The sequence below is a fragment of the Octodon degus genome, unplaced genomic scaffold, assembly GCF_000260255.1.
Source record: "Octodon degus isolate 3935 unplaced genomic scaffold, OctDeg1.0 scaffold00028, whole genome shotgun sequence".
Lineage (NCBI taxonomy): Eukaryota > Metazoa > Chordata > Mammalia > Rodentia > Octodontidae > Octodon > Octodon degus.
The window spans coordinates 19,115,385-19,129,984 of NW_004524604.1; the positions used below are offsets into that span (position 1 = coordinate 19,115,385).

Sequence of the window (14,600 nt, forward strand, 5' to 3'; positions counted from 1 at the left end):
GCTGGGGGATTGAACCGTGGTCCCTGTGCTTTGCTTAGCTTAGCTTAGCTTGTTCTAAGTAGGTGCTTCAGACCACTGAGCCATCTCACTAGCCCCACTATATACTTTAAAAATACATACAGTTAGATTAAAAGGCAATGAGTAGAAAACTTACATCATGCAAGCAGCATCCATAAGAAGCTAGAGTTGTGATGCCAGTTGCAACAAAATAGGCTTGAATGATAAACAAAAATGACTGGCTACAAGGGAAATGTTATAAAGATAAGAGGATAGGGGCTGGGGATTTAGCTCAGGGGTAGAATGCTTGCCTAGCAAGCTGGAAGCCCTGGGTTCGGTCCTTGGCACCAAAAAAAAAGAAAAAGAAAAATCAGATCTGTCAGAAATAATATATCTAATAGAAGAGCCAGGAAACACATGAGACAACTGTGTGTGGTGGCACTCACCTGTAATCCCAGCCTTCAGGAGATTGAGGCAGGAGGGTTGAAGTGCGCTCAAGGCCAGCCTGGGCTGCTTAGTGAGATTGTGTCTCAAAAGGCAAGCATATAACCAATCACATGAAAAAAAGTTCTGAAAGAAGTAAAGGGGAGGGCTGGAGAGATGGCTCAGTGGTCTAGGGCACCTATTTGGAGCAGGCTTGGAGAAGCACAGGGACCGCGGTTCAATCCCCCAGCACCACATGCCAGCCAGCCGCGCCCCCTGGTGGGCTGAGCTGGCCACACACACACACACACACACACACACACACAATAAATAAAAAATGTTAAAAAAAAAAAAAGTAAAGGGGAAAATAGACAATTGAATGGTAATACTTGAAGACTTTAGTACTTTTTCTTTTTTTAAACTTTATTTTTTTTTATTTTTATTTTTTTAACATTTAGTGTGTGTGTGTGTGTGTATGTGTGTGTGTGGCCAGCTCAGCCCACCAGGGGGCGGGGCTGGCTGGCATGTGGTGCTGGGGGATCAAACCGCGGTCCCTGTGCTTTGCCAAGCTTGTTCCAAGTAGGTGCTTTAGACCACTAAGCCATCTCTCCAGCCCCAGTACTTTTTCAATAATGGATAAAATAACCAGAAAGAAGATCATCAAGGTAATACAACATTTTTTATTTTTTTATTTTAGGGAAGGGTCTACAGGGTGTTTAGGGTCTCACCACTAGATACGACTCATAGTGATCCAGCTGTTTACAGCCTCCCAAAAGCTGGGATTATAGGCGCATGCCACCATGCCCAGTCTCAATTGCTGTCTCAGCACGCCCCTGGGGCGGGCCAGCACAGCAGGCCCGGGGATTGAACCTCTGGGCTCTGCGCCTGCTTGCAGGCATTTTAATCTGCTGAGCTATTTGGCTGGCCTGGAATAGAACATTTTGGTAACAATAAAAACTAACCAGATCTAGCACATAGTTACAGAAACCGCCACCAAATAAAAAGCCAGCCAGGCACTATGCCCCTGAGCTCTATCCCCAGCCCCTACCCAGTAGAAAGAAAATGCAGTCTTGTAAGTATCCCTGCTTCTCTAGGATAAACCTGCATTAACTCATGCTGCAAACCTTGCTGAAATTGAGAGTATCAAAATTGTACAAAGCACGTTTTCTGCCCATTAACAGAATGGAATTAGAAGTAACAAGAGAAAACTTGTTTTTTTGTTGTTTTGTTTTTATTTGTGTGTGTGTGTGTGTGTGTGTGTGTGTGTGTGTCTTGAACCATGGTCTCCCTATGCAATTCAGGCAGTCCTTAAGCTCGCTTTGTAGCCCAGGCTGGTCTCAATCTTCCTGCCTCAGCCTCCTGAGTGCTGGGATTACAGGTGTGCTCCACTATGCCTGGGTAAGACTACATTTAAAAAAAGAAAATCGGGGCCAGTGAAATAGCTCAGCAGATTGCTTGCTTTGGCAAGTGCAGGAGCTGGGGTTTGATCCCCATACTGTGCCAGCGCCGGCCCCAGAACACTAGGCCCGCCACACTGGCCACCAAGACCACACATGATACTGCATGCCTATAATCCCAGTACTGGGGAGGCTCAGACAGGAGGATCACTGAGTCTAAGCTGCGTAGTGAAACGCTGTACCAAATTTTTTTTTTCAAAAGAAAATCAAGTTAATAATGTAACATGCCATCTTTAGATACTAGAAAAATATGAGCAAAGTAAGTAAAGGGCAAGAGAAAGAAGATTATAATAGAAATTCATGAAGGGCTGGCTGGATAGCTCAGTGGATTAAAGCACCTGCTTAGGCTGACACAGTGTTCCTGCCCCCTTGTGCTGTGCTGTGCTGTGCTGGCCCCACCCCCGGGGCACGCTGAGATGGCATTTGAGACTGGGCATGGGGGCACGTGCCTGTAGTCCCAGCGCTTGGAAGGCTAAAAACAGGAGGATCACTACAAGACCGATCTGTGTAGTGAGACCCTGTAGACCCTCTACTAAATACATTTAAAAAAAAAGAAAATAAAATAAATTGATGAGCAGGAAATAGAAAAATAACAAAGGAAAACAAAATCAAAAATGGAGCATGTCAGGAGCTCATTTTACATGATCTGGTACCTCTGGGTGATGCAAACTCAACATACTAAGATTAATAGGAAACTTCTTTCACCTGAGCTATGACTGATCTATAAAAACACACAGCCAGATAGGTATGATGGTGTGCACTTAAATCCCAACCCTCTATGAGGGTGAGGCCAGAGGACTGCAAGTTTAAACCAGCCTCTTAGCAGTTTAGTGAGACTCTATCTCAAATAAAACGAAAAAAAAATTGGCCAGAGATGTAGCTCACTGCAAAGGCCTCAGGCCCAGTAGTGTGAAACAAAACCAGAAAACACATTTGATGATGAAAAAGGCTGAAGGCTGGCCCTGTAAGTTGGGGAACAAGATCAGGTGGTCTGTTCTTCCCTCTGTACCTCTACCGGTGAGCAGTGTTTTGGGGTTCTAGCCTGGAGCAGCTAGACAAGACAGCGAAATGGAAAGCAGCTGGATTGAAAAAAGCTGTAAAAACTGTCTCCGTGGTGCAGGAACACAATCTCTTATATGGAACAGTAAGGTGTCTCCTAAAAAATGGTTGGAAATAATGAGTTCAGCAAGAACTCAGGATATCTGATCAATGTACAGAAGTCAGATATATTTGTAAACACTGGTGATGAGCTGGAAATGCACTGTAATGAAGGAAACATTTCTGTTTGCAATAGCATGAAAAAGACTACAGTACTAGGAATTAGCTTAACAAAAAACTGCAAAATTTAAACTACAGGGCTGGGGCTGGTGAGATGGCTCAGTGGTCTAAAGTACCTACTTAGAACAAGCTTAGCAAAGCACAATCCCCCAGCACCACATGCCAGCCAGCCCCGCCCCCTGGTGAGCTGAGCTGGCCACACACACACGCACGCACGCACGCACACACACACACACACACACACATACACACAGATAAATAAAATTTAAAAAAAAAAAACTACAGGGCTGGCCAAATAGTTGAGCAGATTAAAGCAGCTGCAGGCAGGTGCAGGGGCTGGGGGCACATATCAGGGCCTGCTGTACTGGCCCAGCCCCCTGGGGCGCACTGAGCTGGCAATTGAGACTGGGCATGATGGCAGGGGCCTGTAATCCCAGCTCTTGAAGGCTGTAAACAGTCCCCGACCACTATGAGCCCGATCTAGTAGTGAGACCCTGAACACCCTGTCCACCCTTCCCTAAAATACAAAACAAACAAACAAACAAAAACTCTGCAAAATTAAAGCTACGTAGTGGTTGGGTGTGGTGGTGCACAACTGTAACCCAGCACTCAAGAGGCTGAGGTAGGAGGATCAACACCAGTCCAAGTCCAGCCTGAACTACAGTGTGTGACCCTGTCTCAAAAAAAAAAAAAAAAAAAAAAGAGAAAACTACAATACATGGTTGAATATGGTGTTAGTTGCTTTTATCTCCTTGCTGAGGCCAAGTACCTGACACCCCAAATCAAGGAAGGACAGGTTTATTTGGCTCACAGTTTGTGGAGGCTGCAGTTCCTAATCAGCTGGCTCCAGGGCAGGGTGGCTCATAGCACAGGGGCAATAATTCATGGCAGCCAGGACAGCAAAAGCAGCAAGAGCAAAAAGGGAAGCACATGAGAGGAGATTCCTTCTGACCCTTGCATGGAATGTAGGCTGCTCAACTTAGGGTGGGTGTAGCACTCCCACTCTGAATTCCAGCACTAGACAGTGAAATCAGTCACAAACTGTAGATACGGCTGATTCTGAAAGCTCCCTTCAGTGACTGCATGAGGCTTTGGGGAACATCCACAAATAAACCATAACAAATATAATTAATGAAGACCCACGTACATGTAGGAGAGCTGTCCCATGTAGCTGTACACATTACTTTCATAAGAGATTACGTTGCATATGCTTATCTGTACTGCCTCAAGCATTTTAGTCTTTTTAAACTGTCTTCATGTTGTTATATTTTTAAGGTTCAGGAGGCAGTTGAAGAAGAAAATTGTTGCTTTGGGACTATTGATACCTGGTTGTTGCATAAGCTCACAAAAGGTAAAGATGACCTGATAGCTCTGTCTCAAGTAAGTGAAATGAAAAGGTATCTGAAGAGAGTGAAGGTTCATCCTGCTCAAACATGGCCCTTTGCACTTGCCGTAGTGCAGATAGAGTGTTTTCTGGTGCCTAATAGCTGCATGTTGCAGTAACACCAGAGGTACTGTAGATCTGCTGTAAGGAACTGTTGGTATAAAGACCAGATGTAGTGATGCACATGTATAGTGCAGGACCCGGGAGGCTGAGGCAAGAGGACCACTGCACTTGAGGCCAGCCTGGTAAATTTATGAACTCTTAAGAGCTTACAAAAGCATTTATAAAGGCTTAGTGACTTTCTGATCCCTGGTTTAAAGAAGAGGACAAATAGCCAGGTGTGGAGGTGCACACCTGGGTTCATAAAGATTAAGTGGAAAGTTGCTCTGGAGACTTCAAGTTGGAAGCACACATTTTGAAATGGGTTTGAGGGTAGACAGAGGTCTAGATTCTAAATGAGGAGTAGATACTGATTTACATTACTTGATAACAGATGCATTATTTCCGATGTAAATTTAGGTTCTGCGTATGCTACGGATTTTTCAAATGCCAGCACAACTGGATGTTTTGATACGTACAAGGTAAAGACTGTCGTTTTAAATTGCCATATTTTTTCTTAGCTTGGATTCTTTTGTTTTTACTACTTTACTTTTATATTCTGATGGTGTGTTTTTCTGCTCAGATGTGCTGGAGCGGTGTTCTTACCTTCCTGGCTTCTGTACCACTCTCTGTCCTGCCTCCTATAAAGGACACAAGGTAATAGTGAATACCCACATGTAAGCCAGCAGAGCCTTACTTCAATTCTTTTGCTTTGATGAAGAAAATGGTGATATCTCATGCTTGAGATGCTTGTATGTTTATTATATAACTTTTTGGCCTATGCTTTAAAAATCTGCTGAATTTTTAAAAAATCACTGAATTTTACAATAAATAATTCTAGTGTATATCTAACATTGTGATCAATCTCATTTGAAGCCACAATTTTGGATCAGTGGATGAGGAGATATTTGGTGTGCCTATACCAGTTGTTGCCTTGGTAAGTAGGATATGCAAGGATTTCTCTTTATATTTTGTTTGTTTTTGTTTTTGGTGCCGAGGAACAAACCCAGGACTTCCAGCTTGCTAGGCAAGCTTTCTACTGCTGAGCTAAATCCCCAGCCCCTCTTTGTATATTATCAACTAAGTAAACATACATAAATAGCTATGACCCGCTTTTAAGAGACACCAAAGGCCCTTGGTGAACTAAAGTAATAGGGCCAGGTGTAGTTCAGTGGTAGTCAGTTCCGCAGCATGCCTGTGGCCCTGGATAGATGCCCAGCACAGAAGTGGGAAGAATATGCACATACACAAAAACAGACATGCTTACACCTGGAAACGTGTGTGTGTGTGTGTGTGTGTGTGTGTGTGTGTGTGTCTGTATACAGATATATAGCTGTGTGTACAGGGGCACCTTGGTTCACAAACTTAATTTGTTGCACTATTTTGGAAATGATGGCTATGTTTGTGTCTGTGTGGGAAAAAATGGTGGCAGTCATGTTTGTCGCTTGATGTAGAGTTTGCAAACAAAAACAAAATTTTGCCAAAAGTTTCTGTTTACAAACCAAATAGTTGACAAACAAAAGCATTCATGAACTGAAGTACCCCTGTGTTGATAGATATATATCAATATGTAGATTTGTTTTGAGACAAAGTCTTGCTAGAGAGTCCAGGCTGACCTTGAACTCTATAACTCAGGCTGGCTCTTAAACTGATCCTTCTGCCTCAGTTTCCCGAATATGGAATTAAAGGTATTTGCCACTGTGCCTGGCTAGCTTTTCTTTTTAAGTAGTCCTAGATAGAACCAGAAATATCTTTCACGTTTTGAACAGTGGACCAGTATTTGGGTTTGGTCTGGTTTTGCATCCTTACTGAGGACTGGCCCCATGTCCATTCTAGGCACTTGCTGCACCATTAATTGTTACCTCCCCAGTCCATTTTGGTTTTTATTTTGAGACAAGGTCTCATTAAGTTGCCCACGCTAACCTCAAATTTGAGATCCTCCTGCCTCACTGCCTTATATAGGTAGAATTATTAACTTGCTACTCCATGCTCAGAGAATTTTTTTAAAAAAGATACTGTATTCATAGTAATGTTTGGTTTATATTTGAAGTTCTGAGATAAATATATGGCACCAAGTGGTGGAGCCAATGCTTAGTTTGTATTTGATAACAATATAACCACAAACAATAAAGAGATTTAAAATAGAGGAATAAGTTGTATTTACATTTTTTAAAATTTGTGTCAAACACCTATCAGTACAGAAGATGGTATAAAAGTAAAAAAAATTATTTGCTTTTTTCTTTCCTCTTTTCTTCTCCTCCATTCCTGTCCCCTCCTCTCTCCTTTTTTCTCTTTTTTTTTGAGATAGGGTTTCACTCTGTAGTACAGGCTGGCTTCGAACTCAAGTCATCCTTCTGTCTCAGCCTTGCAAGTCCTGAGATTACAGGTGTACACCACCATGCTCTGCTTGTTGGTTTTTTTTTGTTTTTGTTTTTTCCAAAGGTCCTTTAATTATTTTACTCTTCTTTTTTTTCTGACTGGATAAATGAATAAGCAGTTAGAAAAACCCCGGGATTTGCTGTGTGAGTACTAAGTTCTGTGGAAACACAAATATCCGTCCTTGTTTTCTTTCTTTGCTGCAGTGCTGAGGATTGTCTTTAATGTCAGAAACTCAAGTACTGCCTATTGTCTACTGTAGCAGCTTAAGCAGGAAGTAGAGAGCCTTGTCTCTGGATAAGCAGTTTCCACAGTAGTTGGACAGGAGGGAAGGGGAGGGAGTTTGATTCTGTGGTCGTCCACAGAGTTGGTTTCATGCAGCCCAGGGGGAGGTGCAGGGTTAGATTGAAGTATGGTTAGGAAGTTCCAGGCTGGTGAACAAGAGTTCGTGGAGGAATTTATAGATTTGTTTTTGTAGTACTGGGATGAAATCAGGGTGCCACACATTAGGCCAGCACTCTCCTTAAGGCACATCTCCCACGCCCAGCTGAATTTTGATTGATTGATTGTCCCAGGAGTTGAACTCAGGACCTAGCACTTGCCAGTCTTGGCAGCGTGTTTTTAAAAAGGCTGGAGTGGGGCTGGTGAGATGGCTCAGTGGTCTAAAGTACCTATTTAGAAAAAGCTTAGCAAAGCACAGGGACGGTGGTTCAATCCCCCAGCACCACATGCCAGCCAGCCCCGCCCCCAGGTGGGCTGAGCTGGCCACACACACACACACACACACAAATAAAATTTTTAAAAATTTAAAAATAAATAAATAAATTAAAAGGCTGGAGTACAGCTCAGTGGCAGAGTGCTGGCCTTATGTATGGGAGGCCCTCAGTTTAAATCCCAGGCATTGGTAAATAATCTAACAACCAAACTAGTGGTTGTATATCTACGTTTAAGTATATGCACAAAATGTTATAATTTTTCTTTTTATAAAAATACATGATTATGGGGCTGGGGAGATGGCTCAGTGGAATAAGCGTTTCCCTGGCAAGTGCAAGGGCCTGAGTTCAATCCCCAGTTCTGCCAAAAACAAAACAAAAACAAAAATACATGATTAGGAAAGGGATAGTTTTGACTTACAACTGTATTTATTTATTTATTTATTTGTCTTTTTGAGATAGAGTCTCACTATGTAGCCCAGGCTGGCCTTGAGCTCACTTTGTAGCCAAGGCTGGTCTTGAACTCACAACCATCCTCCTACCTCCGTCTCCCTAGTGCTGGGATTGCAGGTGTGTACCACTACACCTGGCTACCTGTATCTATTTAAGTAGGTGCTTTAGACCACTGAGCCATCTCACCAGCCCTGTATCTATTTATTTTTTATTTATTTATTTATTTATTTATTTATTTTTTGGTGGAACCAGGGATTGAAATCAGGCCCTGAACTTGCCAGGCAAGCGCTTATTCTACTGAGCTATTTCCCCAGCCCCTGCCCTGTATCTATTTAAACATACACTTACCACTTATTTTTTGCATGTGGAAATGGGAGGTTGAACCTAGCGTCTCATGCAAACAAGGCAAGTGCTTTACCACTGAACTATGTCCTCAGCCCCTTTAAAATTTTTGTTGGAAATAAGGTCTCACAAAGTTGCTCAGGCTAGCTTTGAACTTGTGATCATCCTCCTTCAGCCTTCCAGATAGCGGGGATAACAGGGTACTGTGTCTAGTTCATTTGTCAGTTTTTTTTCTCTTTTTCTTTAGATAATCTCACTATGTAATTCAGGTTAGTCTTGGATTCACTGTGTAGCCCAGGCTGGTCTTGAACTCATAGTGATTGTCCTGCCTCAGCCTCCCGAGCACTGGGATTACAGCCCTGTGTCTCCATGAGTGGCCTTTTGGTCTCAATAAAAAAAGAATCTTGTAAAGTCAGTTACCTTGACGAATGAATAAAACCTTTCTAAGGTAAAAGCTTGAGGTGCGAAGTGAGCTTAAGCCAACCTGAAGTACCTTTCAAAACCCTGTCTCAAAGACAAGAAAGCACGTGGCACAAGTGCCTGCATGGCAAGCACAAGGACCTGAGTTAGAATCCCTGATACCAAAAAAAAAGGACAAGAAAAAACCCAAAATTTTAGATAGTTTTATACAATTTTTCTTCTGACCTTTATTGCTAAGATTATTTATATGATACTTAAAAGTGGTGAGGTAGGCTGCTTGGTAAAAATTCCTGAGACATTAATTTCCCTGACAGTGTTAGGCTGAGGGACACTCCTGTTTTGTAGTTGTTGTTCCCTGTTCTCTTTGGACTTTTTTTTTTTTTTAATTAATTTTATTGAGAAACAAATAGCAATGAGACAGTTTCAAAACAGGTTAGTAGGACAGTTACAATAATTAATACATTGCATATTGTTGTCTTTGTAGTAGTTATTCATCGTACAGGATGCAGACATGATATCCTGTCCAAACACTATTAGTATACATCTTTCTTCTCATTGAATTAAGAGAAAGAAGCTGTGTATCTATCCTAACTATTCTGTATATGCGGATATATATTTCACTACAAAATGGTCCTTCATTTATATCTCCCTTTTTTGTTTAGCTTTGTCAGAGATAGGTATACCATTACCATTTAAATACTGTGGGTGCATGAATTCATCAAAATAATCCAATATAGTCCAGTAGTCCATAATAGTAGGGGGTTATCCGTAGGACTGGCAATGTCAAAAGTTGCTGACTTGAGCCCAGAACAGCTCAGCATATTAATATGGCTTTACTTTTTATACCTCGTTTTTATAGTTTTTTTATTTTAAGAAAATATAAAAGACAAAATAAAATGTTTAATAAAAAAAGTACAGGTCCAGGGTGGGTAGTACTTGCCTGTAGTCCCAGCACTTTGAGCACCAGCCTGGGCAGTTCATCATTTCAGTGAGACCATGTCTCAAACCCAACAAAGCAAAACAAAACAAATTTAAAAAAATTTTAAAAAGGACCAGGGAGAGAGCTCAGCACTGGGAAGAAGCAGCAGAAGTGTCACCTGAGCGAGGAGTGGGCGAGGCTGCGGCTGAGGCCCGGCGCTGTGCTGTGTTCGCAGGTCGGTGACCAGCAGTCGGCCATGTTTGGAGAATGCTGCTTCCAGACTGGAGACGTCAAGCTAACCATGGGGACCGGCACTTTCTTGGATATAAACACTGGCAAGGACCCTCCTTTCACAGCTTCAGGTAACTACTGGGAAGCAGCCTCTTTTTTTTTTTTTGGTGGAACCAGGGATTGCCAGGGAAGCGGTTATTCTACTGAGCTATCTCCCTAGTCTCCACCTCCTCTTTTTAAGTATCACTTTTTCCATCTATATTTGTTTTGTGTTATTTACACTATTCTCCCACTTTATGTTACGGTTCATTGCCGACACCTGAGTACTATTATTGTTGTTATATGATACAATCCCTATTTTCTTCCCTTTAAATTAATGGCATGAATAAACAGAAAAGCTGTTACAGGAAAAAAAAAACAGAAGGATTAGGGTATTTTGGAAAATTCTCTAAATATCTTTTCTTCCTTTTTTTTTCCTTTTTTAAATGCATTTGGGACAGTGTCTCACTACGCAGTTCAGACTCATAGTGATCCTCCTGTCTCAGCCTCCCCAGCACTGGGATTACAGGTGTGCGCCACTATGCCTGGCTCTGTGGCCGGCTCAGCGCGCCCTGGGGAGTGGGGCTGGCATGCCTCTGTACGTGTTTTATGTGTTTAACATTTCCTATCAAGGCTCTAATTTGTTTTCCTTTTCTTCTTCCTTTTGGGAGATTTGTGAATCAAGCCTAGGGTCTTGCACATACTAAGGAAAAGGTGCCCTACCATGGTACTATAGTCCCACACCTAATTTTTGTCTGTGTTTCAGGAAATTAATTTTTTGAAACAGGGTCTCACTGTGTAGTGCAGTCTGGCCTTGAACTCTGTGTAACCTAGGAGTGCCTCAAAATTACATTGATCTTCCTGCTTCAGCCTCCTGAGTGCGGGGATTACGGTGTGCACCACCATACTAGCAGAAAATTATTCTTTTTGTGAACTATTCTTGGATACTAGTTGTCCACTAGTGGTCCATGCTTGTGTAAGATTTCAATGACAATGGCTAAGAATTCACCCTCCCAAATGGAAGAAACCTTACAAAGTACAAACCAAGAAATCTAGTGTTTGGCGCTATACCCTGGAGGCTGGGGCTCTTAATTTGGGCACTGGTGTCCTCCGGTTACTCAGATTTGGTGTTAAGTTTTTTGTTTTTGTTTTTGTTTTTGTTTTTGGAACCGAGGATTGAACTCAGGCCCTTGCGCTTGCCAAGGAAGCTTTTATTCTACTGAGCCATCTCCCTGGCCCCAAGATCTCTCTCTTTTTTTTTTTTAAGATTTTTTTTTTATGTCTATTCCCCCACCAACTGTGAGTTAACATGGTTAGTTGTCTAGAGCAAAGCAGTCTGAGACTGTAAACTTTATTTCTAATTAAAATACTTACTTCATGCTTTTAGTCATAGGCTGGTGCTAGTGATATAACGCAGTGGTAGAGCACTTGTCCAGTGTGCATGAGGACCTTGGTTCAGTCCCCAGAACCCCCTCCGACCAAACTAATGTTTATAGTTCATATTTTATGCTAGGTACTAGTTTAAGTTCTTTTTATGTATTAATTCAGCCCATTCCTACAGCAGCTCTCTGAGGTAGGTAGGCCATTGTATTATATTATAGTTGAAGAAAGCAAGGTTAAAACTAGTAACTGTGGGGCCGGGGAGATGGCTCAGTGGAATAAGTGCTTCCCTGGCAAGCGCAAGGGTCTGAGTTCAATCCCCGGTTCTGCCAAAAAAAAAAAAAAAAAAAAAAAAACAAAAAACAACCTAGTAACTGTAAAATCTCACAAAGCTGGTAAATCTGAGAGTGCTGGGATTTGAGTTCAGGCAGTCTGACCTCATAGGAACTTTGCCATGTTTTGCATATCATCAACCCATTCTATTAGAGTTGTCTGAATTGTTTATTTTTAAGCAGTGGTGAAGTTTTAAGAGCAAAAATAAAGGATCAGAGAGAAACTGGCTCTGCAGTATGTGCTTGGACCAAAAAATAGGCGAGGGGGAAAGAAGGAACAAAGATAAAAGCACAGATCCTGGAGGGTTGTGGAAGCCTGAATTGCATGGTTATTATATGACTTAAATTTTTGTTTTGCTTACTTGGTTTCTAAGGCTTTTATCCATTAATTGGGTGGAAGATTGGGCAAGAAGTTGTATGCTTAGCTGAAGTCAACGCAGGAGACACCGGGACGGCCATCCAGTGGGCTCAACAATTAGGTATGTTTTCTTTTTAATGAATTTCACAGGCCAAACTTTAAAAATTCAGGTCTGCTACTACAGATAGTAGTCAGTGAATGGATTATTAAAATAAAAGGCCTCATAACAGAAGAAAATACCATATTTTTATGATATTAGGGTGGTAAAACTAAATATTAAAGCCAGATGTCATGTCGCATGCTTGTAATCCCAGCACTTGGGAGGCTGAGGCAGGAGGATCTTTCTACCTGGGCTACAAAGTGAGCTCAAGGCCAGCCTGAGCTACATAGTGAGACCCTGTCTCAAAAAGGCAAAAAAAAAAAAACAACAAAACCCAAAAAACTGGAACCACAGGCTGGGGATGTAGCTCAGCTGTGCTTGGCTGACAAGTACAAGGCCCTGAGTTTGATTCCCAGTATCAAAAATAAAAATAAACTAGGAGCCATCAAGAAAAAGAATAATTGGGCCGGGGAGATAAATCCCCAGATCTGCAAAAAAGAAAAATGCAAAAGAAAAAGAGTAATAGGGGCTGGTGAGATGGCTTAGTGGTCTAAAGCACCTACTTAGAACAAGCTTAGCAAAGCACAAGGACTGCGGTTCAATCCCCCAGCACCCCATGCCAGCCCGCCCCGCCCCCTGGTGGGCTGAGCTGGCCACACACACACACGCACACACACACACACACAAATAAAAAAAATTAAAAAAGAAAAAGAATAATAGATTTAAGTGTATAAAATATTGTAAATATTGTAATATATAGGGAGGGGTGTGCTATAAATAAAATTATAAAACAAATTGATAAAAACTTGTGTTACATGTCAGGGAAATTAATAAAATGACAAAAAAATAGAAAAAGGACAAATATAGTCCTTTCTTAATAGAAAGGACTTGCAGAGTGGTGTTTATATTCAATAATCTACTTGTTTATTTTCTTTTGGCGGAACTGAGGATTGAACTCAGGCCCTTGCACTTGCCAGGCAAGTGCTTATTCTACTGAGCAATCTCCCGGGCCCCCAACCATCTCCCCAGCCCCCTCAATAATTAAAGTAATGTTCATTTACATTATCACTCACCATTTTTAATCTGGTCATGAGAGATTAGTATGTGTGACGATACTCAGCATTGGGACAAATGCAATTGTCATGTTTTCTGTTGGAATGAGTGTCATGAGCAGCCGGCAGTATGTGTCTTCGTTCTAGCTGCAGGGGCTGTGGGGGGGGCATCGTGCGCACTGCGCAGGCGCTCTGCCCCGAGCTCGGGCCGGCCCAGTGCATGGCTGTCCTTCCATGAGGTGCGTTCCTTGTAAAGTGAACACTGCTGTGTATTTCATCTAAAATTCCCGGAGGTATCACACGGTGCAGAGGCATGGATGTTTAAGGCAGCAGTTGGCAATAGATTTGATTTAAGGGGCTTGGGAGATGGCTCAGTAGAATAAGCGCTTCCCTGGCAAGCACAAGGGCCTGAGTTCAATCCCCGGTTCTGCAAAAAAAGAAAAAATTGATTTAGTAAACCACTAAGTAAATGTCAGCACATTAATCCAGGGCGGCATTGCACAATCACAAATAACTGTGTAGCTGCGTATCTCTGCCACATAAGGAGGGCTATGAACCACTTAAAGGGTAGCCTGTATAGTGTTTTTTCACTTTTCCTTATTTTCTTTATTGAGATATATTCCATGTACCATATAATTCACATAAAGTGTACAATTCATTGTTTTTGAGAATATTCATGATGTTTACAGACATCACCACAGTCTAATTTTAGAATATTTTTATTTTCTCTCAAAGAGGCAGCCTTGCTAGGCCTGGTGCACACACCTGGTATGCCAGCCCTCGGGAGGCTGAGGCAGGAAGATTAACGTTTGCAGCCAGCCTGGGCTACACAGCGAGATACTGTCTCAAAACACCAAATAATAAGAACATAATAAATTTTATTTATTGAGTATGAATACCAAGGCATTAATAGTTATTGTCGCTCACAGGAACATTATTTTGCAGGCTGTGACTTTGTACTTTGATTTACTCTTGGAGATAAATGAAATTTCTTCCCTTTTCTTCTTTTTGAGTCTGCACCTGTGTTAGAAACATAAGAAATACTTTTTACTTAAAATTATTTTACAGCTTTTTACCATTGTAAACTCCTTCTTTGGTATATTTCCTTTACTGCTCTTGCTGTGTGTCTTATGTGTGTGAGGGAGATGCTGGGAATTGAGCCCAGACCCTTGCACATTTTTATCTCTGAGCTACACCCCCCTCCCCCTCCCTCCCTCCTTCTCTCCCTCCCTCCCTTCCTTTCTCCC

At 42.0% G+C, this 14,600-nt stretch overlaps 1 protein-coding gene across 1 annotated transcript in view; it reads left to right on the forward strand.

Moving 5' to 3' along the window:
- Gk5 (glycerol kinase 5 (putative)) overlaps positions 1–14,600 on the forward strand; it is a 58,228-nt gene that overhangs the window by 24,771 nt on the left and 18,857 nt on the right. Inside the window, exons 6-11 of the mRNA XM_004629290.2 lie at positions 4,431–4,506; positions 5,059–5,120; positions 5,222–5,295; positions 5,515–5,575; positions 10,097–10,223; positions 12,218–12,322. Coding sequence (XP_004629347.1) covers positions 4,431–4,506; positions 5,059–5,120; positions 5,222–5,295; positions 5,515–5,575; positions 10,097–10,223; positions 12,218–12,322 — 505 coding nt within the window. The remainder of the gene's footprint in view (positions 1–4,430; positions 4,507–5,058; positions 5,121–5,221; positions 5,296–5,514; positions 5,576–10,096; positions 10,224–12,217; positions 12,323–14,600) is intronic.